The 26344-nt window shown below is 47.0% G+C and overlaps 1 protein-coding gene across 6 annotated transcripts in view; it reads right to left on the bottom strand.

Moving 5' to 3' along the window:
• Tango2 (transport and golgi organization 2 homolog) overlaps positions 1-26344 on the bottom strand; it is a 39132-nt gene that overhangs the window by 6104 nt on the left and 6684 nt on the right. For 4 of the 6 annotated variants that reach the window (XM_042666279.1, XM_042666282.1, XM_042666283.1 and 1 more), the window contains exons 2-6: positions 19037-19128; positions 8725-8813; positions 5201-5320; positions 3828-3942; positions 1595-1665 (exon numbers count right to left, since the gene is read on the bottom strand). In XM_042666279.1, the coding sequence (XP_042522213.1) occupies positions 1595-1665; positions 3828-3942; positions 5201-5320; positions 8725-8813; positions 19037-19092 (451 nt within the window). In that variant the 5' untranslated portion in view covers positions 19093-19128. Of the gene's footprint in view, positions 1-1594; positions 1666-3827; positions 3943-5200; positions 5321-8724; positions 8814-19036; positions 19129-19738; positions 19873-26344 lie in introns of those variants that run through there. The other 2 variants (XM_042666280.1, XM_042666281.1) reach the window with 2 other exon arrangements.

The following is a 26344-nucleotide window of genomic DNA, read 5'->3' as shown; positions in this document are numbered from 1 at the left end:
TCACAGTAGTCAAAGGTGTACATCAGCTGGGCTCAGTGAGTCACACCTGTAATCCTAGTTACTTGGGAGGCAGAGATCTTAGGATCACAGTTCGAAGGCAGTCTGGGTAGTTAAGTCCATGAGACTCCAATTACCACCAAAAAGCTGTGGCTCAAATGGTAGAATGACACCAGGCTTGTACAAAAGAAGCTGAAAGACAGCACTCAGGCCCTGAATTCAAGCCCCAGGATTAGTGCACTTGCGTTCCTGTACGCACACCCACCCACACACACACACAAAGTACCCATTAATAGATGAACAAAAACAAAATGTATATCCCCTATGGCATAAAAAGAAAATATTGATTGATGAATCTTGAAGACATTAAGCTAACTGAAAGAGGTCAAAAGTCAGTTTCTAAGATCACAGTATGATTCCTTTTGTGTGACATGTTCACAATTGGCAAATCCATAGAGACAGAGTCAGGTTGCCAGGTGTTAAGGAGGAAAGAGAAATGGGAACATGTGCTCTAGGGTTTGGAGTCCTTTGGCAGATGATGACAAGGTTCCGGAATAAGAAAGTGGTGATGGCTATACAACATTGTGCACACACTAAAACCAACTGAATATGGGTGTATTATACAGCATGTAAGTCCTAGCTCAATAAAGCCATTATTATGCTGAGCATCTAGTTACTCAGGAGGCTGAGACATAAGGATCTATGATCAATGCCAGCTCAGGCAAGGACCAGAGCCAGTGTTCTGAGGTTCACATTCCCAAGACACCACCAGTGAAGATTGGCCAGTGCAGTGAGTTGGGGAGGACAGAGGGGACAGCAGAGCCCACCTGCAGAAGGCACAGCCTGGGCAAAGGTGTAGCAAGAAGGGAAAAAAGCCAGGAGCCAGTGACTCACGCCTGTAATCCTAGCTACTCAGGAGGCTGAGATCTGAGGATCATGGTTCAAAGCCAGCCCGGGCAGGAAAGTCCGTGAGATTCTTATCTCCAACAAACCACTAGAAAACCGGAAATGGCACTGTGGCTCAAGCGGTAGAGCGCTCGCCTTGAGCTGAAGAGCGCAGGGACAGCGCCCAAGCCCAGAGTTCAAGCCCCACGTCCAACCAAAAAAAAGAAAGAAGGAAAAAAGATCCAAGGCAGATCGTTCTTGGGTGCAAAGGGAATGAGGAAGCAAATCCCCATGGACATGGGCCAGTGTGCAAGAGACACACATTTATGAGAGCTGGAGTGTGGTGTATATGTGTGTTGGGAAGCAAGTCCAAGGAACAGCTCCAGCCCCAGGTGGTGACAGCCCCAAAGACACAAAGAAAGGAAGGCAAAGACAGGGCTGCAAAGTCGGGTAGTAGGACTAAGTCAGGGAGTTCAGAGCAGGTTAGAGTCTTACTCTGTAGGAAAAGCTCATAGGAAGAAGAGGGAGCATGTGGAACTCTCTTGTGGGCAGCTCCAGGCCCCAGTCCTATACAAACCGCCAAAGACATACAATGGCTAAAAAGTACAGTCTCAGGAGAACAATGCAATAGGGGCCTGGTCTCTGAAAAGTACTCTGTATATCCCCTACATATTAGCAGCACGACCCTGTTGGGTTTCTAGAGCAGGCTCACCTGGTGTTAGGACAATGGGCTCTGGGTCTCCCCGGTTTCCATAGTAGCAAACAACATCTCCTTTTGTTGTGCTGTGGATAGGAGAGAGAGAAGGTCAAATGGGAGCTACAGGCATCCTATGCCCAGTGCTGCTCACGGATCTCATAGCTCTGTTTCTGAGCCCTAGCTGGTGGCAAGCACAAAACAAGAACACTTTAGCTGGCTGGGGGACTGAAAGGCTGGGTCCAGAACTCTGGATCCTTTCCAGCATCACAGGTATATTCCTAGCTCACCAGCCTAAGAAGCAGCAGCATGAGAAAGACCCTATGGCAAAGCTGGTTTCTTCACAGGTACAGCCACTGCCCTCCTGCTCATCTCTGCCATCAGCTGCCCTGACTTGTGGGATATTCTGGCCACTGTCTGCATCTGCCCTTACAGGCTCCAGGAGTCAGAAGAGCTGCTCAGATCTCCCAGAAGCCAAACTTCAGAAGCTGCCTGTCCATACTTGCCTATGCAACCCCCCAGCCACTCCAACATGGCTACTAAGCACCCAGCCCCACCAGCATCACAACTGCTGGTCCAGTCCCCTGCAGCTAGGCCTGGGACAGACATACAGAAACTACTGGTGGTTCACAGTGGTCCAAATCTAGAGAGTAGTGATCTGGCCTCCAGAGAGCCAATGTTGTTGACAGCTCTAGCCCTAGGTCTTCCTCTTGTGGGACACAATCACTCACTCAGTTTTCACAGTAAGGAAATCTCTTCATGTAGTACATGGGTGGGACAGACACAATGGATGCTCAAGGCGCAGTGGACCTGAGGTTTGCAGGCCCAGAGGCCCATGGAACAGCCCTTATGTCCAAGATAGATGCATGCACTTGGGCTACCTGAAGGGAACAAACTGCCTGCCTCTCTCTTGTACATTGGGGAGAAAGACCATGGGCTAGGAGCAGTTACTCTCTTCTGAGTATTAGTGGAAGGACAGGGAGCCAGAAGTGAGGAGGACAGGAGGAAAGGCAGATGCTCACCTCACTGAAAGGCCAAACAAATATACAAAACCTCTGCTGTGGGCTGGGAATGTGTCTTTGTGGCAGAGTGTTTGCCTAGCATACATGAAGCCCTGGTTTCGATTTCTCAGTACCATATAAACAGAAAAAGGTCAAAGTTGCACTTTGGCTTAAGTGATGGTATGTCAACCTTGAGCAAAAGAAGCTCAGGGGGGGCTGGGAAGGTGGCTCAGTGGTAGAGTGCTTGCCTTGCATGCCTCTGAGGCCCTGGGTTCGATTCCTCAGCACCACATAAGCAAAAAGAAAAAAGCCTGAAGTGGTGCTGTGGCTCAAGTGGTAGAGCACTAGCCTTGAGCTGAAGAGCTGAAGGACAGTGCCCAGGCCCAGAGTTCAGGCCCCACAACTGGACCCCCCCCCCCAAAAAAAAAAAAAGAAGCAGCAGCTCAGGGACAGTGGCTAGGCCCTGAGTTCAGGCTCCAGAACTGGCAAAACCAAAACAAGCAACAACAAAAAACACCTCTGCAGTTCCTGTGGCTACATCTTGTTAATAGGAGTCACCTAGAGCTGGGTGTTAGTTGTTCACACCTAAAATCCTAGCTATTCAGTAGGCTGAAATCTGAGTAGCAGGATTTGAAGCCAGCCTGGGCAGGAAACTCCATGAGACTCTTATTGCCAATAAACTACTCAGAAAAAGCCAGATGTAGTGCTCTGGTTCAAATGGTAGGGTGCTAGCCTTACACACAAAGAGGCTCAGGGACAGCACTCAGGCCCTGAGTTCAAGCCCCAGGACCACCAAAAAAAATAGAAAAAAGTCCATCCAGCTGGGTATTGGTGGCTCATGCCTGTAATCTTAGCTACTCAGGAGACTGAGATCTGAGGATCAGGATCATGGTTCAAAGTCAGCCCAGGCAGGAAATTCCATGAGACTTCAATTAACCACCAAAAAACAGTAAGTGGAGCTGTAGCTCAAAGGGTAGAGCACTAGCCTTGACCACAAAAGCTTAAGGACAGTGCCCAGGTTCTGAGTTCAAGCCCCATGACCGATATACACACACACAAAATAAGTCACCTGGGAGCACATTTTTGTCAGAGCTTCCCCAGGCTGTTTTACAGAACTCCAGGACAGGAAGGGAATGGACACCTGACTGATCAGTGATTGGACGGGTAGAGTTCTGCTTGTCAATGAGATGGAGACCTGGCCCTCAAGGCAGTGCCGACTAGGGCAGCCATCCACCTCCTGGCAGACCCACCTTAAGTCAGCTGCTATGAGGTTGAATCCATTGTATAGGTGACCTTCAGCAGAGACCTTCTTCAGGTAGGACAAGCTATCCATGTCAGCAGTCAGAAAGTGGGATACAAGTTTACCTGAGGGCAAGGCACACACACGAATGACTAAAAACAGAAAACTCTTTCTCTCTCTCTTTCTCTCTCTCTCTCCCCCACCCTACTCCCTCTCTCCATGGGAAGAATGGAGTGGGGCTCCTAGGGACAATACAGAAAGAAGAGAAGTCCCATTGGAGACCCCACATCTGAGTCAATCACACTTCATTGACCAATTCATAGACCATGATGGAGGATAACATTAAGAATTCTTCCTTTCTCTTTCTCTTTTTCCCCTTCCCTTATTCTTTTTTCCCTTTTTTTTTTTTGTTCTGCTACTGGGGCTTGAACTGAGGGCCTCAAGTTCTTGCTTAGCTTTTTCATTCAAGGCTGGTACTCTACCACTTGAGCCATATCTCCATTTCTAGCTTTATGGTGTTTAACTGGAGGTAAATCTCTCAGATTTGTCTGCATGGGGTGGCTTTGAGCCAAGATCCTAAGATGTCAGCCTCCTGAGTATCTTTCTTTCTTTTTGGTTTACCTATTTCTTTCCAGGTAGAAGGTATAGTTTAGTGGTACTGTTTGTCTGGAACGCTTGAGGCCCTGGGTTCAATCCCCAGCATGGCAAAAATAAGCAAACCAACACCCTCCATTATACTTCTATGTGGAAATCCAACATGAGAAAAAAATTCAGAAAAGGAAAAAAAGAAAATTTTAGCAGGGGTAGGAATGGGGGCATGGCGCAAGTAATAGAGTGTTTACCTAGCAAGTAAGCATAGACCTTTGACTTCAAGCCCTAGTACTATCCAAAAAAAAAAAAAATGGTGGGACAGTATGTGTTTACAGAGCTGTCCCTTTCAGGATAGGCTGGGGCTGGGAGCCACATACCTGTAATCCTAGCGACTCAGGAAGCTGAGACTTGAGGATCAAGGTTGACAGCCAACCAGGGCAGGAAACTGTATGAAATTCTTATCTCCAATTAACCACTAAAAAGCCTGAAGTGAACCTGTGGCTCAAAGTGATAAGAGTGCTAGCCTTGAGTAAAAAGGCTCAGAGTCAATACCAAGGCCAAGTTTGAGACCTAGGACTGGCATTAAAAAAAAAAAAGGATCTGCAGGGGACAATAACCCAGCAGTCAGGAATGTCACTCTGGGAGTACCAAGCTTATAGCTCCCTTCTGACTGTTCTTTGCTCTGCCATATGCCCCTGAGGCAGTTGAAGAAGGATGGGATGTACCAGCAAAAGCCATGGCTGGAGGCTTACTGTTCCTGCCCCTCTACTGTGCCCCTACTTCGCCTCATACCTCTACCACGAGCTTCACGGTTCTGCTGTGGCTGCAAGTAGTTGGTGAGGGCTCCCAGCTTCCCCCTCATGCTGATACCTAACCATGTGCCTCCTTCCTTGCCTTCTTCCATGTCAAGCCCTGTAGTAAGAGACAGAGTTACCAACATATGATGGGTTCTATACTTGCTGTGATTCCCATCCCCATCCCATCCCTTGGGAGAATGGTGTTCTCCATAGGACACAAGGATATACAGCTTGCTTAGCAGAGACAGGGGCTCCAATTCCTCAATGCAAGGCAGTCCCTGGGGTACAACAAGGCATGCAGGGGATATTCCCACCTCACAAGACAACACAAGCACCAACCATGCCTATCCAATGCCAACAGGAGGCCATGAAACCCAGTGGTCCACATATGGCTTCTACAGAACATACCATACATTTAGGAGTGTTGGGGGCTGGGAGATAGCCATAGCCTCTCTTAGGAACTCCACCCAGCTACTTCTGGCTAAAAAGGGTAATTTGTTTCTTTGTTTTAGACAGGTTCTCACTGGTCACTGTTGGCTTATGCCTGTCATCCTAGCTACTTGGGAAGTTGAGATTCAACAATCTCTGTTCAAAGCCAGTCCATGAGACTCGTATTTCCAAATAACCACCAGAAAACTGGAAGTGGAGCTGTGGCTCAAAATGGTAGAATGCTAGCCTTGAGCAAGAAAAAAAAAAGCTCAGAGCTGGGACTGTGGCTAAATGGTAGAGTGCTTGCCTAGCATGCCTGAGGCCCTGGGTTCAATTCCTCAGCATCACACAAGCAGAAAAAGCCAGAAGTAGCACTGTGGCTCAAGTGGTAGAGTGCTAGCCTTGAGCTGAAGAGCTGAGGGACAGCGCCCAAGCCCAGAGTTCAGGGCTCACAACCAGCAAAAAAAAAAAAAAAAAATTAATTTGAGTGAAATCGTAAGACACTCCCCCAAATCAAAATGCTTCAACAGAGAAAAATAGTTATTACCTTAGCAGAGGTAAAGGCTTTTTGAGTAAGACACAGAAAGCATAAATGATAAAAGTAGAAAAACTGCAATTGGTTCAATTAAAAATATTCTGGTCACCAAAAGATATCAATAAGGAAATGTGTAGGCAGTTAATTTATCCAATAAAGAACTCATCTGGAATGCATAAACAAATCCTATGAATCAATAACTTCAAAAATGAATGATGAGCCTTTACTATCTAGCCAAGTAACAATATCTAGACTTTCCCTCTTGTATAAAACCACCAAGATAAACTAGGGGAAGCTGGGAGCAGGTAGCTCACGCCTGTATTCTTAGCTACTCAAGAGGATGAGATTGGAGGATTACGACTCAAAGCCAGTTTGGGGAAGGAAAAGCCATGTGACTCTTTTTTTTTTTTTTTTTGGGGTGGGGGGTTCTGGTCGTGGGCCTGAACTCTGGGCCTGGGCACTATCCCTCAGTTCTTCAGCTCAAGGCTAGTGCCCTACCACTTAAGCCACAGTGCCACTTCTGGCTTTTTTTTTCTGCTTATGTGGTGCTGAGGAATCAAACCCAGGGCCTCATGCATGCAGGGCAGGCACTCTACCACTGAGCTACCTTCCCAGCCCCAATGTGACTCTTATCTCTAAATAACCACCTAAAAACCAGAAGTAGAGCTGTGGCTCAAAGTGGTAGAGTGCTAGCTTTGAGCATAAAAGCTTAAGGACAGCGCGCAGACCCTGAGTACAAGATCCATGACTGACCAAAAAAAAGAAAAAAAAGAAAAGAAACAAAACTGTGAGAAAACAGAGTTTAAGATCCAAGATCTGAGAAACAAGTATTAAGGTGAGGGCTGGGAATGTGGCTCAGTGATAGAGTGCTTGCCTAGCATGCATTAAGCCCTGGGTTTGATTCCTCAGTACCACATAAAACAGAAAAAGCCGGAAGTGGCACTATGACTCAAGTGGTAGAGCTCTAGCGTGGAGGAAAAGAACCTCTGGGACAGTGCCCAGGCCCAGAGTTCAAGCCCCAGGACGGACGGATGGAAGGAAAGAAGGAAGGAAGGAAGGAAGGAACGAAGGAACGAAGGAAGGAAAGAAGCAAGCAAGCAAGGAAGCAAAAGGGAGGGAAAGAAAGAAAGAAAGAAAGAAAGAAAGAAAGAAAGAAAGAAAGAAAGAAGAAGGAAGGAAGGAAGGAAGGAAGGAAGGAAGGAAGGAAGGAAGGAAGGAAGGAAGGAAGGAAGGAAGGAGAGAGAGAGAGAGAGTGAGGGAGGGAGGGTGGGAGGGAGGGAGGGAGGGAGGGAACAAGCAAGCAAGCAAAGCAAGCAAGCAAGCATTAAGGTGAGCTCCACAGTTAGAATCCTTAGGATGCAGCAAGGGAAAATGGGAGACCCAGGCAGAAGCTGACCAGGCACCCTGAGGGATGCTGAGGCTGAGAGTTCAAGAGAAACTGAAGAAGTCAGCACTCATAAGACTCAAGATAAGGGCAGGGAAGGTGGCTCAGTGGTAGAGTGCTTGCCTTGCATGCTCAAGGCCCTGGCTTCGATTCCTCAGCACCACATAAGCAAAAAGAAAAAAGCCGGAAGTGGCGCTGTGGCTCAAGTGGTAGAGCACTAGCCTTGAGCTGAAGAGGTGAAGGACAGTGTCCAGGCCCAGAGTTCAGGCCCCACGACCGGACCCAAAAAAAAAAAAGACTCGAGATAAGAGAGGAGAGAGCTTTACCCAGGGATCCTATCAGCACATAAGTGTACGGAAATTGAAACTTGTAATCCCTGGGGCACTGGGTAGGTACTGAGGATCACAAACACCTCAGAAATAGACAATAATTAGCCCTAGATTGGGCACACAACTCTTGCCACTGATCTCTTCCTCCTCCTCCTCTTCTCCTTTTCCTTCTGAATAGGAAGCATTTACTAGGCAGGTGCTTTACCACTTAAGCCACACTTCCCATCCCTGTTGCTTTATTTTTCAAGTAAACTCTCTAGTTTTTGCCTGGATCTCAATTCTATTTATAGTCTCCTGAGTAGCTGGGATGACAGGCACATTCTACCATGATAAGCTTATTAAGATAGGGTCTCATGAACTTTTTGTCCAGGCTAGTCTCAAACCTCAATCCTCCTGATCTCTATTAAGTACTTGAAATTATAAGTGTGAGACACCATGCTTGGCCTCACACCTGATGAATCTTAAACAGAAGACCTAAATAGATCAATCCATCTCTTACTAATTCATCTCCATCCAGAACTACGTTTAATGAATGACAACATTTCTAGGAATACACAATATACCTCATACAAGTCTTCTGCACCTCAAATGTAGCCCACAATCCATGGAGTAAATGGGTATCTAAGTAGAAGCATGAATGCAGATATGAAAACACACATGTATATGCACCCCTGTTTAGGATCTTGTAAAGTGACCCCAGCATGGCAAGGGAAGCCATAGGAACAGGACTGGGTAGACAGCTCCAAGAACACTCAAGTGCTAGAGCATTTACCGGAAAGCAGGCCATATTTAGTACTGCCCAAGTAGGGTTCAGGTGGGATGGTGCTAAGGGGCAGACTTACCACTGAGGACCTCATTGTTGCTCCCCCAGAAGTCTGCCAACTTGGCTGGTCTGTGGTAGAATTCATCCCTGTTGGCGGCCAGGATGAACCTGGGAGAAAGAAGCAAGCATGACAAGCTGTGTCGGATGAAAAAAAGAAAAAAACAAAACCCAACCGAAAAACCATCACCCATGTGCTATGGGTGATACCTCCACAGAATTCTCTCCTGTCAATCATGTAAAATTTACAGTAGGGGCAACATGGAACATTCCAAAGAGAACAGGGACCACCAAGGAAACCATTTCAGAGCACCTGCCCACCTGGCTTTTGTACAGAGGCAGGTCTCTATGGCTTAGCACTAAGAAATGAGTCTATAGGAGCCAGGCTACACTCAGGCCCCATCTACCCTGATAGGGCTAAGTTAATGGCAGGCTGGGTGGTTGAGGTGCCACTAAGCACACCCTGGGAGCCAAAGCAGTCCCTCCTCCTGTCCACTGGGTGCTGGTGGCTCCTGCCTGTAATCCTAGCTATGCAGGAGGCTGAGGTCTGAGGATGAGGATCAAGGCTCAAAGCCAGCCCAGACACTCTTATCTCCAATTAGCCACCTAAAAACCAGAAGTGGAGCTGTGGCTCAAAGTGGTAGAGCACTAGCTATGAGTAAAAAAAAAAAAACTCAGAGACAGTGTCCAGGCCAAAAAATAAAAAAAATTAAAAAAAAAAGCAAGATGGTGGGCTTCTTAGAAATGGAGCACGACACCAAAAAGAGCTGAAGGGTAACAGTACATGGGGTCTCAGAGAACTGTTTCATCTTTTTTCTTTTTCTTTTTTTTTTGTGTTACTACGGATTGAACTCAGAGCCTGGTGCTTGCTAGGCAGATGCTCTACCACCTAAGCCACTCCATCAGCCCATTTTTGTGTTTTTATTTTTATTTCTTTGCCTGTCCTGAGGCTTGAACTCTGGGCCTGGGTACCGTCCCTGAGCTCCTTTTGCTCAAGGCTAGCACTCCACCACCTGAACCACAGTGCCACTTTTGGCTTTTTCTAAGTTTATTGGAGATAAGTCTCACAGACTTTTCTTAACTGGGCTAGCTTAGAACCATTATCCTCAGATCTCAGTCTCCTGAATAGCTAGGATTACAGGTGTGAGCCACTGGCACCTGGCTGTATGTGGTTTTTTGGTTTGTCAGTTTGGTTGGTTGGTTTTTGTTTGTGGGGCTTGAACTCTGGGCCGGGGCGCTATCCCTCAGTTCTTCAGTTCAAGGTGAGTACTCTATCACTTGAGCCACAGCACCACTTCCAGTTTTGTTTTGTTTTTTTTTCCTGGTGGTTTATGGGAGATAAGAGTCTCACAGACTTTCCTGCCCAGGCTGCCTTTGAACCACGATCCTCAGATCTCAGCCTCCTGAGTAACTAGGATTACAGGTGTAAGCCACCGGTGCCCAGCTGTGTTGGCTATTTTTGAGATAGAGACTCACTTTATGTCCAGAACAGCCTAGACTGCGATCCTATTTATGCTCCCCCTTGTCACTGTGATAACAGGCATGTACCACTGCAGACACTGATAGAAATAGTTTCAAGAACCTGATTCCTACCTCCCAAGTACCTAGGATTACAGGGTGGAACCACCACACCTTCCCCATCCTGTTTTATGTTTTGTAGGAGGTAGATATGAGACTGGGGACTGGCTCAAGCTCTCTTGGGTCTTGGGTAGAAGCATCATTGTCTTATTTATTTGTCCTTCCCAACTTCCTACTATAGTTGTTCTTTGACCAGTGCGCACAGCTAGTTCTAGGACTCTAGCATGGAGCTGCCTGGGATGTCACCAAGGTTAGTGAAACAAGTCTAAGCTACTCGTGAAATAGTTCTCTGTACCTCCAGCTGGCAAGTCCCAACCCAAACCCTAACTTTCATCTTCCACTATTGCTGTTGTCACTTCTGGACAGAAGTGCTCCCAACTCTTCAGCAGGGACAGCAGTAGCAGAGCTGCCTTCCTCAAATCCAATCCCCATTTTGCTGGTACCATTTCAACAGGTAGCACATCTGCATCTGGGCCTGCACTGGTCACTCTATGCTTCAGCCAGGGCCTGTGTGGTAGTCAGGAGGGAGACCTAATACCCAAATAGGAAGAGAAATGAGATGCAGTGACAACCCCGCAGGGGCTGGAAGTGCTGAATACCTACCCCAGGGGTGAGAGTCAACTCTCACGTGGTCCTGGTTCAAGAGTTCTTTTTTTTTTTTTATGCTGGTCCTAGGGCTTGAACTTAGGGCCTAGACACTGTCCCTGAGCTTTTGTGTTCAAAGCTAGTACTCTACCACTTGAGCCACAGCTCCACTTCTCTTGGTAGTTAATTGGAGAGAAGAATTTTCACTTGCTTGAGCTAGCTTTGAATTATGATCCTCAGATCGCAGCCTCCTGGGTAGCTAGGATTATAGCATGAGTCACTGGTGCAGGCTATTTGGGGGGGGGGGGGGGCGTACGGTCGTGGGGCCTGAACTCTGGGCCTGGGCGCTGTCCCTCAGCTCTTCAGCTCAAGGCTAGCACTCTACCACTTGAGCCACAGCACCACTTCCAGCTTTTTTCTTTTTGCTTATGTGGTGCTGAGGAATCGAACCCAGGGCCTCATGCATGTAAGGCAAGCACTCTACCACTGAGCCACCTTCCCAGCCCAGGCTATTTTTTTATTTGGTGCCAGTATTGGGGCTTAAACTCAGGGCCAGCAGTCTGTCCCTTAGCTTTTTTGCACAAGACTGGCACTCTACCATTTGAGCCACAGTTCCACTTCCAGCTTTTGTTAGGTAACTGGAGATAACAGTCAGACATTTGCATACAGAATGGCTTCAAAATTTGATTCTCAGATCTTAGCCTCCTAAATAGCTAGTATTACAGGCGTGAGCCACCAGCATCTGATATTAAGTGTTCTTTCTTGAATACTGAAGCTCCTTCTCAGCTCCCTGACCTAAGAGTAAGTGGGGGAAGAGGCTATGAGGCCCCTGTTTACCAATCCCAGTGTTCCCAAGGAAGCCATTGAGCTCCGCTACCCAAATCCAGGTTGGGGCTGTCAGGAGCTGTTGGCTTCATGAGCTGATTATACAATGCCCCAGCAAAGGAAAAAAAAGAAAGAAAAGAAAATGAAAGAAAAGATGATTAAGCCGGGCGCTGGTGGCTCACGCCTGTAATCCTAGCTACTCAGGAGGCTGAGATCTGAGGGTCGCGGTTCAAAGCCAGCCTGGGCAGGAAAGACCACGAGACTCCTATCTCCAATAAACCACCAGAAAACCAGAAGTGGCGCTGTAGCTCAAGTGGTAGAGCGCGCGGCTTGAGCTGAAGAGCTGAGGGACAGCGCCCAGGCCCAGAGTTCAAGCCCCATGACCGACAAAAAAAAAAAAAAGAAAAAAGAAAAGATGATTAAGCAGCACCTTCTATTCTAAGATATTTAACTACCTATTTTTAAATAAAGAATGTGTTTGCCTAATATCAGGAACATTAGTTGATGGATTATTTTTGTCTTAGGAGTTGCTGTTTGGTTGAATTGCCAATGGTTTGCTGGTGTTTTCATTGAAGATGTAACTCAGTGCTGAGCAGGTTCAATACCTACATGGAGCTCTTGGTGAGAAGTGGAAGTACTTCTCCTAGCCAACACATGGGGGCGCTGCAGTGCAGATGAAAGTTCATCTGTGCCCAGTGCTCAGGGACATGACTTGGAGTGGCACAAGTCACCCACTGCCTGTTTTGTCCTACTATGTGAAAACACTGACTAACCACCACAACCAGGCACTGACTGCTGGAGTGTGTGTGTACCATCTAAGGGTGAGTAGTACACCATGTGGGGTGGTTTGGCAACAGGTAGCATGTACTCTGTGCTCTGATTGCTGATGACCCAGCCATCAGACTCTGTGAGAACTCACAGTGGCCACAGGAAGCAACTGCTTATCCAGCAACTACTCCAGATTGTAGCCAACAAGGGAGAGTAAAAAAAAAAGTTTTGATATACTGGGTAATGTTGCTGTGTGCCTGTGATCTCAGCTACTTGGAAGGTGAAGTTCAGGGGATCGCTATTCAAAGCCAGCATGGACATAAATATGAGATTCCATCATCAAAACCAATGGCTGGGCACGGAGGCATGTGTCTGTCATCCCAAGTGAAACAGGGAAACATAAATAGGAGAATCTATACCCAAGCTATCTTGGGTATAGAGTAAGATACCACCTCAAAAACAGCCAATGCAAACAGAGATCAAAATAACCAATGTAAAAATAACCTCAGGATCTATAATATTTTGTGTCTTTATTTCAAAGACAAATAGGTAAAATTCAGTCAATTTTAACTCTCCAAATATTCTCAGAATTATCATACTCATCCTTCAGCTAAACAAGCATACACAGGGTCTGTCATTGGGGATTCACATCTGTAATCCAAGCTACTCAGGAGGCTTAGACCAGAGGATCATGGTTCAAAGCCAGCCCAGGAGAGACAAGTCTATGAGACTCTTACCTCTGATTAACTACCAAAAGCTATAAGTAGAGTCATAGGCTCAAGTGGCTTTTTTTTTTCTTCAGCAGAAAAGCCAAGTGAGGGCTTAAGGCTCAGCAAAACAAAAACAAAATACACACACATAGTTGATCATTTATTGGCCACAACAAAATCCCTGTGCTGGAAGATAAGAGCAATTAACAAGTCCATGCGCTAAGGGTGACAGCACCTCCATGGATGAACACTTCCTCTTCATAGACCAAGTACAACTGAGAAAGGGCCGTGTTGCCTTTCATTCACTCAAATGCCTGGATTTCAATTTTACAAACAACCAAAATCCCAAAGTTTATTTGGAAAGGTAACTGTGTGTTCCACGGAGCTAATTTAATAACTTCCAACACAACCTCTAGGAATCACATGCAGTTCTAAACCATGCTTTAGAAAAATATCTAGCCATCTGTGCTGGATTTAGTCCTATTCTATTAATTATTGGCAGCATTTGGGTTTGGACTCGGGGCCTTGCAAGGTAAGTGTTCTATTATTCCATTCACATCCCTGGCCATTTTTCCTTGTTTGCTTGCTTTATTTATGCCAGGGCCAGCCATAATTGCTTGCTTGCTTGATTTATTTATTTATACTAGGACCAGCCATAACACCAAATCCTTCTACTGCTGCCTCCTGCTTAGCTGGGATTACAGGTGTGAGCCACCATGCCTAACCTATTCTATTTCTTCTCTTGTGGACTTAAAGACTGCTGTGATATATGCACTTTCAGGAATACTAAGTATTTTAAATAATGGCTGTGGGTCTTAAAAGAAAACCTTCAACACAATTGAGCCAGCAGGGACAGACATCCTATACCAACTTCATCAAAAGCTATCCCAATAATTACTTTAAATTATTCTTGCCAAGGGCTGGGAATGTGGTTTAGTGGTAGAGTGCTTGCCTAGGATTCAATTCCTTAGTACCCCATAAATCAAAAAGCTGGAAGTGAGCTGGGCTCTGGTGGCTCACACCTGTAATCCTAGCTACTCAAGAGGCTGAGATCTGAGGATCACAGTTCAAAGCCAGCCCAGGCAGGAAAGTCTGTGAGACTCTTATCTCCAGTCTACAATAAACCACTCAGAAAACCAAAAGTGGTGCTATGGCTCAAATGGTAGAGTGTTAGCCTTGAGCAAAAGAGCTCAGGGACAGTGCCCAGGTCTTGAGTTCAAGCCCTATAACTGACAAAAAAAAAAAAAAAAGTCACATTGTTCTCATTCCTGAATGGTCACCAGGGGGTGGTTCTTCCTCTCAGAGCAAGGCCACCTTGGTCTGAATGCCAAAGCTATTTGGAATAGCCAAACTCACAAGGCAGGTCTTGGCAGTAATACCCATCCATGTACTGAGCTAGAATGCCAACAGACTGCTGTTAACCTCCTCTGCCAAGGACACATTAGTGTCCTGTAAGCTGGTAGGCAAGCTTCCTGGGGTTGTGAGGACATGAGGGCAGGGAAGTCCTCTAGGGCATCAAGTTGACAGCCCCCTACTACATTAGTTTCATAGAGACCAGAAGAGACCATCATAGGCTAGATGACTTTGATACTGATAATTCCTTGACTTGCAGTTGGGGCTGGGGGGGAGGGGGTGACTGGAAGTCCAAGATTGAAATGCCAGCAAGGCTAGTTTTTCTGAGACCTTTGTCCTAGATGCCTTCTATCTCTCTTCACACTAGTCTCCCTCTGTATGTGTGTCTGTATCCTAATCTTTTCTCATAAGGAAACCCATCATACTGATAAAAGCTCACTGGCCTGGCCTCATTTTTTCATCAATTAAAATCCCCAAATGTAGTCACATTGGAGAAATGGCAGTTAAGATTCCAACACAGAAATGTGAGAATAGGACTCAGCCTCTAACATCTTGTGCTGCAGGTGACCCCTACTCTGGGGTCTGTTCTCTTGCCGGTATGGCTTCAAACCCAAACGGACAGTACCCTCTGCCTCACCTAAAGCCAGCTATGATAGCCACAATGGAAGCTCTGAATGAAGCCTGGCTTTCCAACGGCCATTTTCACTTCAAGTTATTTTGGCCTGTTTCCTAGTTATCTACTGTTGCCAAATAGCAGGAGAGAGACAGTAAATAGAGTGATCCTCAGGGCCTAAGGCTGACTCAAGGTCAAGGTGACTTCTGAGGAGGGCTGAAGCCCAGGTGGTGAATGGGAAGCCTGGGCTCTTCCAGGCCCTGCTTGGCCAGGACTGGCTGGAAACAGAGCCTCTACTAGCAGCAAAAGGTGGGCAGAGCTTGCCTTGTGGGTAACCTCTGAGTATGAGGTCCTAATTAACCATTTAGGAATGAGAACAATTTGACTCTTGCAACAGTTCTTTTTTTTTTTTTTGTCAGTCTTAGGGTTTGAACTACCACTTGTTTTTTTTTTTATTTTGTTTTCAATCTGAATCTCACTTTTTTTTCCCTCTATGCCAGACTGAACCACAATTCTTCTATTTTTAAGCCTCCCAAGATAACTAGGATGACAGGTACACACCATCACATCCAACTTATTGGTTGAGATAGGGTTTTTTGTTTGTTTTGGCCTGGGCTAGCCTTGAACTATAATCCTCCTGATCTCTGCCTCCTGAGTATTATAGGCATGCGTCATAGCAGTTGGCTTTTTTTTTAAGATGAACTTCTCTATCCTCACTATCCTCACTATGTTGCCCAAGCTGGCCTTGAACTCATGATCCTCCTGCCTCAGCCTCTTGAGTAGCTAGGGGTTACAGGTGGTGTGCCACAACTTGGTTTGTACAGTTCTACTGATTAATTAATTGATTGACTGATTGATTGCCAGAACTGAGGCTTGAACTCAGGGCCTTGAGTTCTCATTTGGCTTTTTCATTCATGGCTGAGAACTCTACTACTTAAGCCACATCTCTACTTCCAGCCTTTTTATTGCTGATTGGAGATAAGAATCTAATCTTTTTTCTGTCTGCCCAGGCTAGCTTTGAACCTTGATCCCCAGATCTCAGCATCCTGAATAGCTAAATTTCAGGTGTGAGCCACCAGTACTCTATTGCTTACACAATTCTTGACTGCGGAGGGGGGCCGGGGGCGGGGGGAGGAAGAGATGGGAAGGGGAAACAAAGCAGGAGGCTACAATGCTTGATAAGAAATGTGCTCATTATCTTGCCCATGTAATTGTAACCCCTCTGTACAGTATTTTCACAATAAAAAAAAAATTCTTGACTGCCTACTTGCCTGTGTTATAAATACCTGCCAATTCCTTCTCCCTCTTCCTTCCCATCTTCAGTTTAAATGTAGGTATAGTCTTTGGGAAACATAATCTAGAGAAGTCAGGAAGTAATAATTATCTCCAATGATAGACTCAGGGACTGTAAGGCTATATAGGAAGCTTTGTCCAAATTCACCTTTCACTGCCTGCTCAGTGACAATGGAGCTGAACTTTGCAGCTGGCCCAAAGTTAGGCTTTATCAATATAGGAGGTTAAAGAGACAGTAAGAAACAAAAATTGCTTTCTCAGGCAGCTCCTGCAATCCATTTGGCTTCCACAGGCTCCTGCAGTGCACTGTAGCTACTGGCACCCAGGGGCCAGTACCTTTGCCCAACCTCTACCCTGTGACAGTTGCCAGAACCCCAGAAGGCAGATTTTCCAGTAAGTTCTGCCAACATGGAACTCAGGGACTTCTTTTTTTTTTTTTTTTTTTTTTATTGTGAAAATACTGTACAGAGGGGTTACAATTACATGGGCAAGATAATGAGTACATTTCTTATCAAGCATTGTTGCCTCCTCCTTTGTTTACCCTTCCCATCCCATCCTCTCCCCCCCACCCAACCCTCCTCCCCCCCACCACCAAAGTTGTAAAGTTCGTTTTCCACATAACGACTTGTACATCTCATTGTTGCAATGGGTCCACCTGTATCCCTATTTAAACGATTTGTTTTTTCCCTTTCCCTCCACAAATTATAACAACATCAAATACAGTGAAAGCAGGTATACAGTGGGGGAGGGACATACAAAGCAACAAAGAAAACATCTTATAAATATGTTAGAAACAATCACAAGAAAGAAAAAACATTTGAATACATATCTTAGGGTTCATTTCCCTAACATCAACTTATCTGACCTTTTCTGCTTGACTCAGACATATACTAGTTATTGCAAATAAGGGAAACCTTTGGACCTAGCTTACTTCACTTAATGTAATTTTTTCCAAGTCTTTCCATTTCCTAACAAATGGGGCAATGTCATTCTTTCTGATGGAGGCATAGAATTCCATTGTGTATATATGGAACTCAGGGACTTCTTAGACAGCTAATGGGTCATAGCCATATGCTTTCTGGCAAGGTCTGAAATCTTAACCTGGGGAAGGATGTGGCTCTGTCCTGGGTATCCCATCTCAACTCCTAGGGTAGTGGCTGCTCTTCATATAGGTTATGCCTAATTTGTCCCTACTGCCCATACCTTGGCCTCAAGTAAGAAGATTCAGCCACTATGTCAGGCAGAACAGTGTCTATAAAATCCTGCCCAGCCATTCAATGTGAGACCCAGGTAGAAATGGTCATTTAGAAAGCACAGTTCAAAATAACGAAAACTTCCCAGATAATTTGCATAGAGAGTCTAAATGTCTGCCTGCCTGCCTGCCTCCGTCCCTCCTTCCCTTCTTTCCTCCCTCCCTCCCTCCCTGCCTTCCTTCCTTTGTGTGCTGATCCTGGGGCTTGAACTCAGGGGCCTAGGTGCTATCCCTGAGCTTCTTTTGCACAGTGCTACTTGGGCCCACAGCTCCATTTCTGGGTTTTGGTTGTTTTTTTTTGTTTTGTTTTGTTTGATAGTTTGGTGGAGATAAGAATCTCACAGACTTTCTAGCTAGACTGGCTTTGAACCACGATCCTCAGACCTCAGACTCCTAAATAGCTAGGATTATAGGTATGAGCCACCGGCACCTGGCTCTGAACATCATTCTTGGTTGTGAGTTAAATTTCTGCCTCATTCTCTATGTGGACAAACACTAGCATGTCCTGAGGAATGGAAGGGCATGGTTAGGAGCCCATAGCTGGGGAGTAAGTAGGGTTGACTCCAGGCTTACCCTTATTTGTCCTCCATCTCCTACCTCCTTAGCTGATCCTTCAGCCTTTCCTGCAACTCTAGTCCTCATTTCAAAAGCCACAATTCCTTAGAAACTAATGACTTTATTACCGCATTACCACTTCGATTTCTCATTTGCACCTCAGACCTATCAGCTCACCAGGGTCTCACTGTAACCACCACCCACTTCTGCTTCCCTGGCCCTGATCAGAGTCCACAGAGCTGCGCCCCTAGCCTGGATCCAAGTCTGCTTCTGTGCGGCTCAGAGGCTCTTCATCTTTTTTTTTTTTTTTTGTCAGTCATGGGGCTTGAACTCTGGGCTTGGGCACTATCCCTCAGCTCTTCAGTTCAAGGCGAGCGCTCTACCACTTGAGCTACAGCACCACTTCCGGTTTCCTAGTGGTTTATTGGAGATAAGAGTCTCACGGACTTTCCTGTCCAGGCTGACTTTCCTGCCCAGGCTGGCTTTGAAGCAAGATCCTCAGATCTCAGCCTCCTGAGTAGCTAGGATTACAGGCGTGAGCCACCGGCACTCGGTGCTCTTGATCTTTTATCTCAACACTGAGCCCCTGCTATCAGAAGCATTGTGCCAGTACTCCACATTCAGTGACTACTGTCCAAGAAGACAGGCACATGCCTGGGCAGCTTGTCCTCTGGCCTCCTGCCATCTAGAGTTTGGCCTATACACCCTGTGGCCTGCCCTTTCTCCTATACGTGGCAGGATAAGAACCAGCTGGACACCTAAGGCTTAGTAGAATAGGGCAGATGCAAAACAAGGGTGTTACCTGTATGCATTTTTAGAAACAGGGTGAGGATCGAACTTAAAGAAGATGATGCACATGAGTTGTGAGGGGCCACGTCTCTGAGGTCACGAGGTCTGTAGGAAAAGGAAATGATGAGTTGAATAAACAGCAGATAACAAGCAGGGCACTGATGGCTTATGCCTGTCATACTAGCTACTCAGAAGGCTGAAATTTGAACATCACAATTTGAAGCCAGCCTGAACAAACAAATCTAAGAGACTCTTATCTCCAATTAACCAGCAAAAAAGCTGGAAGTGGAGCTGTGGCTCAAGTGCTAGAGCACTAGCCTTTAGTGAAAAAAGCTCAGGGCAGTGCCCAGACCCCAAGTTCAAGTCCTAGTACTGGCACACACACACACACAAAAAAAAAAAAGAAAAGAAAAAAGAAAAAGAAAAACAGAACAGATGACAGCAGGGTCTTGCTGAACCTACAATGTCCCTGAACAGGCCATCACCAATGAGCGGGGCTGGACAAGTGAGAATCAGGTGCTTTTAGCCCTTCACCTGTGAGTTCATTAGCCCTGTGATGAGTGGGTGCTGGAGGGGGTAACAGCAGCAAGAATAGGAACCGTTCACACACATAGCTAGGGCCAGTGTGTGGCAAACCCTTCTCTGCAAGGGCACCAACTCCTCCCCACAAGCCATCTCAACCCATGGCACCACACCCCCAGCACACCCCACTCACCTGGGATGCTAGGCAGCATGTGTCCCCAGCAGGCCTTCATCCAGTACACATGCCCACCACCTACAGACCTAAGAGCTCCATGCACCCACATTAGCAGACAAGGAGAGATGTGTGCCAGCCCTGGGTTCTAGGTGGGTGTGGATTAAGTTCATAGTTCCTTGCCACAAAGACCCTGTAGCCCAGGGACTTCTGGAACCCAAAAGGTATTTTCTACTTCTGAGTCAAAAACTGAGATTAGATCTTAAACCACTAACTCTGGAAAGGGAACCTAAAGTTCTCTGAAATGTGCAGCTGGCACCCACAGCTGGAAATGGGCAGCCAAGCAGATGTTCTACTACTGATTCCTCTAAGAAAGGTCTAATGATAGAAAAGTAAATCAGGCTCAGATGGGGAGGTGAGCACCAGTGGGAGTAGAGAAGGCTAACAAAGAGGGTAGATGAGGATGAATACAGTAAAAATAGTTTATTTATATGGATAAAAGCAACAATAAAGCCTGCCGTAAGGAAGTGGGATGGAGAAAAATAACAGGTGAGGCTGATTGACATATACTGTTGACACATATGGAAATGACACAATACCCCCCCATACAATTAATGTACACTAATAAGAAAAAATAGCCAGCTGGGTGCTGGTGACTCATACCTGTAATTCTAGCTACTCTCAGGAGAGTGAGATCTGAGGACTGAGGTTTGAAAACAGCTTAGGCAGAAAAATCTGAGATTCATCTCCAAGTTAACCAGCAAAAAGCTGGTGACTCACTCCTGTAATCCCAGCCACTCAGGAGGCTGGGATCTTAGGATCACCATTTAAAACAGCTGTGTGACTCTTATCTCCAGTTAGCCACCCAAAAGCTGCAAGTGGAGCTGGCTCTCCAGTGATAAGAGTGCCAGCCAGCACCTAGGCCCTGAATTCAATCCTAATACTGGCACCAAAAAAAAAAAAGAATATATATATGTTCAATGTACCTTCACAGATATGAGTCTGCAATGTGTATAAGTGCATGGATGTGTGTATTCATACACATATACTATCTTCAAGTGATTACATGTAAGCATATATGTGTAATAGAGGGCACTGAGCTCCAGAGAAAAAGCACCTTAGAGGTCCAAGAGGGCTGTGCCACATCTTGAGGAGCCCTAGAGACCAGGTCATGCTGTGTTCTATCTTGGGGTACCCTGGAGACTAAGGAGGGTTTATTCAGTGTCCCTAGTGCCAGAAGTCAAGCAGGCAGTACCCACGAGAACTTGAAACTGTAAGCCTGTAAATTGGGTTATGTCAGGTCCCTAGTGGGTGAGGTGCCCAGGCTCAGCCCATTCTAACTTCGCATCTCAATAGATCATGGCATTTCTGCTTCTCTGCCCTGAGCTTCCAATCACCCATATTGGACATTGTCCTTGGTGAGGGTCCTCAAACCTCTCCCAGTGGCTATACAAGCACAGGCTGGGGAAGGCTGTGGCTCACTGTTTTAGGACAGAAGATCCCCCACAATCACTGGCTCTGGTAAAGGCCCAAGCCCTAGCTCTGGGGGGCAGAGCGAGCTCCTAGCTGACATTAGCAGCAATAAAACCATTACAGACTGTGTCTCAGCACTCACAGAACAAGCACCAACCGATCTAGCTATCACAAGAGGCAGCACCACAAGATGACGGGTTTAATCCACAATCTGCAGTAGACAGACATGACCTAAGCTCAATGTCAGAGAAGCTGCCAAGTTCATGAGGCCTTCCTGTAGACAATACAGGCTGTCTCCCACTCACTGGATTCACCTTATCATCTAGGAACACTTTGTCTCCTACTGTCTCTACTGTCCCTACAGTCCCCATCTGTCCCAAGGGACATATGCCCACCTGGCCCTAGAGGTATCCCACCAGGACTAAGCCTTGGCTCAGCAGTTCCTCTGCTTACTCACCTTTCTCCTTGGTCTATTTTGTGCCAAGTCTACCACAGGATAGGCATCAATGATGGCCATCTGAGGACTAGTCCCCTAGTTTAGAGAGTAAGTGAGGGCTATGCAGGTGATGCATCACCATGGTGATAAGAACCATCTGCAGCAGCACAGGATGATGGGAGATGGGCTGCTGGCTACTGCCTCAAAGGGATGCTCATTGCAGAAAGGCCCTGTGTGGCTGAGGTCCAGAGGTCAGAAGGGGGCTAGGTCCATTCCCCAGTTCCCTAAGCAGTAATAATACAAGGAGACGGAGCATGCTGGGCTTCAGGAGGGCCCCAGGTGCCCCTCCCACCAGGTGCTGTAGATAGAGGGTCCCAGAAGCCACCATATGTCCTGAAGATACAAATGCCTAGCCCTGGGGAGTTGGTCTTTCTCTGACATAAACACCTACCAAGCTGTGATCACTGAGAGAAATCCTGTCAGCCAGGCCTTCCTGGAATCCCACTGGCCCAGGGGCCAGGGGCTGCCCAAGGCCCTATTCTGAGAACTACCCACCAGGAAAACACTGTTCTATAGTGTCAGAGGAGACCAACACTCTTGGCCTTGGCCTACTTTAGCCTTTCCTGAACTACATGCCCAGCCACTAGGTAGGGCCACTGACAGGGGCAGCTTTGGCCACTGTTTGATAATCAGACTTCTCTTCCAGTTCAGCGCAGGAGCCTGTCATCCTAGCAGGCCTAGGTAGGAAACACACCAGTCCTCCGGACAGCAGTGGTGGGGAGGGCTCTGAAGTCCTCAGCAAAGTCCTCAACAGGTCTCTGGGAAGACGAGCTAGAGGTGCTGGCGCAGAGCCCAGGACTGTAGCCTTGATGAAGACGTGGTCATTAGGAGGGAAGGACCAGAGGAAAGCCAGCCCCTGGGGAGGGGACCATCAGGAACTGCCTTTCTCTCCAATCCCTCGCCCCCCACTCAAGCCAGGTCCGCTGCCCACTGGTCCCTCCACCTGGCTTTGGCCAGCAGGCTACCTTCTCTTTTCCTCTTTACCTTGCACTGCAACTCCTCCTTACCTAGACTCCCAGAAGCTTCCTCAGCAAACTCCTGGATCCAACCTTGGACCCACCAAGGAAGACCCAAGTTCCTCTACTCCTACTAGCCTTGGACACCTTTCATCAGGGCTGGCAAAGGGGTTGGCCATGGGCACAGCCTCTGGCTTCCAGGTGAATGCACTGTGTGCAGGGCAAGTGGACATGTGGGGAACCAGAACCACCCAACAAACTCCAGGCCATTCTAATCTTGCTGCTGTGACTCAGGGCAACTTCCTGTGGTTTTCATGGCCATCAGAGCCCAGGTGCCACAGGTGAGACTGGAGCTTAATCTTACTTATCATCTACATGTTCCACAAGGACCTCACCTAAAAGACACCTCAGCTGGGCAGAAACAAGCCTGATTTTCTCCGTAATAGCTCCACCCTGCCTGGCTCCATCCACAAGCTCAAACACTGAACTCAGTGGAATGCCACATGTCATGTCCTTGGCAGCCAGAATAGTGAAGACGATGCAGGATTACGGAATTACCCGAGACCCAGGTGACCAAGGCCGAACCAGATGAGAGCAGGTAAAGGGAGATCAAGGCAGAAGGGCCAGAGACTTGCCATGGGCCTCAGGAGCCTTGACTTGGGGTCTGAGAATTGGAAAGCAGCTGCGCTCCACTTTTGTGTCCTGTGATGGATGCTGCTTGCCCAGATGGCTAAGGAGGCCCCAGTGGCAATCTGCAGACATGGCTCATTTTACCAACTGTGCTCAGATGGTCACATGCAGTTTTCTTCAGGTATAAGGGCTCCCCAGACCTCTAATCCCTTCTCCAGGTCTCACAGCCACAATGAGACACAGGTAGGGAGTAGGGAGAAGCCTCCACCTATAATGAAATGACACAGGGGCCACATGGTCCTAGAAGAGGTTGGCTGAGAGCACCAGAGGGCAGAGAGAGGATGTAAAAGAGCTCCTTCCCGGAGCCTCAAGTCCACAGGTGACATCTATCACTGAGAGCTCAGGTAGCATGTCTTAAGGACACAGAACAAGGATGTAGCAAGGTGAGTCTGAAGGCCTGTTGGGGAAGGAGGCTGCTGGTTAGACTTGCTGTGTTAAGTGGGTTTCCTGAAACCTATACTCATTCTCAAGGACCAGGACACCTACAGCAATGGGTCCATCTACCTGCTCTACCCCAGCTGGTCCACAAAATGTTCTGCTCAGCCACTTCATGGCAACACCTGGACACCACATCATTTCACAGTGGCCTGCTTCCTCACTGACCTCCCAGGAGCAGGGCCAGCTGACCATCCCCAGGGAATCCCAAACTCTGCACCCTGGAGTCTCTTCACCATGGTATTCTTGCAACACCATGCTCCACAACTCACATCCACTTCTCTTTGCTGAACAAGCAACATGACAACCAGGAAATCTTTGTAACAATCAAAATTACATATAAAGCTGATCCTGGGAGTGGTTTTGTCGTGTGTGTGTGTGTGTGTGTGTGTGTGTGTGTGCGCGCGCGCGCGCGCGCACACGCCAATCCTTGAGCCTGAACTCATGGTCCTGGTGTTATCCCCAACCTTTTTTTTTTTTTTTGCTAGTCCTGGGGCTTGAACTCTGGGCCTGGGCACTGTCCCTGAACTTTTTTGCTCAAGGCTAGCACTCTACCACTTGAGCCACAGGGCCACTTCGACTTTTTCTGTTTGTGGTAGTTGAGGAATTGAACCAGGGCTTCATGCATGCCAGGTAAGCACTCTACCAAGCCACTGAGCTTTATTGCTCAAAGTGAGCACTCCACTACTTGAGCCATCGCTCTACTTCTGGCTTTTTTGATGGCTAACTAGAGATGAGTCTTGTGAACTTTCCTACCAGGCTGGCTTCTAGCCATGATCCTCAGATCTTAAGTCTCCTAAGTAGCTAGAATTACAGATATGAGCCACTGACACCAGGTCTGGGGAGGGGCAGGGAAGTTTTTTTTTTTTGTTTTTTGTTTTGTGGGTCGTGGGTCTTGAACTCTGGGCCTGGGCGCTATCACTCAGCTCTTCAGTTCAAGGCTAGCGCTGTCACTCAACTCTTCAGTTCAAGGTTAGCGCTCTATCACTTGAGCCACTGCACCACTTCTGGGCTTCTGGTGGTTAATTGGAAATAAGAGTCTCACAGACAGGGCTGAGAAGGTGGCTCAGTGGTAGAGTGCTTGCTTTGCATGTATGAGGCCCTGGGTTCGATTCCTCAGCACCATATAAGCAGAAAAAGCCAAGAAGTGGCAGTGTGGCTCAAGTGTTAGAGTGCTAGCCTTAAGCTAAAGAGCTGAGGGACAGTGCCCAGACCCAGAGTTCAGGCCCCACAACCAACCAAAAAGAAAAAAGTCTCAGGGACTTTCCTGCTCTGGCCAGCTTCAAACTGTGATGCTTAGAACTCCACCTCCTAACTAGCTAGGATTATAGACGTGAGCCACCAGTGCTGGGCCACAGTGTGAAGTCTTACCAAACTCAAGAGGCTGCAGTCTGAAGGGTATGTTCTCTCTCAAAGTACCTAACAAGGGCCAAAATTGTACCCCCTGGCTCTGGGTGCATTAAAAAAGCCTGAACATCAGCACCTCCCATTGACCACTCAACAAGGGGCTCTAATTCTTAATTCTGTCCTTTGCCTGACTAGCAACACCCAAGGAAGAAGTACAGTGTGTACCTATGCCAAATGCTCCCACCTACAGCCTAGCCAGTTATAGGTAATTGTGTGTGCCACAGGCTTCCCCCATTCCAACATAAGCACTGGCCTTAAGTAGTCACTACAAAGTAATCTCTAAGTCTCAGAATGTCCTGCCTAGCACAAGTGTCCTTATTTACCTGAAGCCTTGGACAACAGCAGACAGTACATTAACCAAGTGACTTCCAGTAGAAATCTTGGACCACATGCTATCAGCCAACTTCTGAAGAGACTAGATAGATACTAAGTTAGGCCAGCCACCAATCAGCCAAGCCTATGTGACTGACCCACAATGAAAACACAGACACTAGGCTCAGGTGGGCTTCCCTATTAGTAACATTTCACTTGTTACATTACTAAGGAAACTAGGCAGGACTTTCATTGGAAAGTCCAATTTGGAAGTCTGTTCCTGGACTCTCCTAGACTCTGTTATTGATTTTTACTTATTTACCTATTTATTAACTGCTGGTACTAGGGCTTGAACTCAGGGCCTGGGCACTGTTCCTTATCCCTACTGCTGAAGTCTGGTGCTCTATCACTTGCGCCACAGCTTTCCTTCTCTCTTTCCTTTTTTTTTTTTTTTGGTCAGTCGTGGGGCTTGAACTCTGGTCCTGGGCGCTGTCCCTCAAATCTTCAGCTCAAGGCAAGCACTCTACCACTGCAGCCACAGCGCCACTTCTGGCTTTTTCTGCTTATGTGGTGCTGAGGAATCAAACCCAGGGCCTCATACATGCGAGACAAGCACTCTACCACGGAGCCACCTTCGCAGCCCCTCTATTTTTTTTGTGGTCAACTGGAAATAAGTCTCATGGGCCTTTCTGCCCAGATTGGTTTTGAACCTCAATCCTCAGATCTCATCATCCTGAGATTCATGTGTTATTCATGTTTATTTTTCACTTTTGGTGTGCTAATAGAAAATTAGTGTCTTAAGCATGAGTTTAGCAGCAAGATTTTAAAAACAAAGTTACATTCAATCTCTAAGTCAAA

Source organism: Dipodomys spectabilis, unplaced genomic scaffold (genome assembly GCF_019054845.1).
Source record: "Dipodomys spectabilis isolate Male_0828 unplaced genomic scaffold, ASM1905484v1 ptg000363l, whole genome shotgun sequence".
NCBI lineage: Eukaryota > Metazoa > Chordata > Mammalia > Rodentia > Heteromyidae > Dipodomys > Dipodomys spectabilis.
The sequence above is the reverse complement of the archived record's forward strand: the minus strand, read 5'-3'. Positions and strand labels throughout refer to the sequence as shown.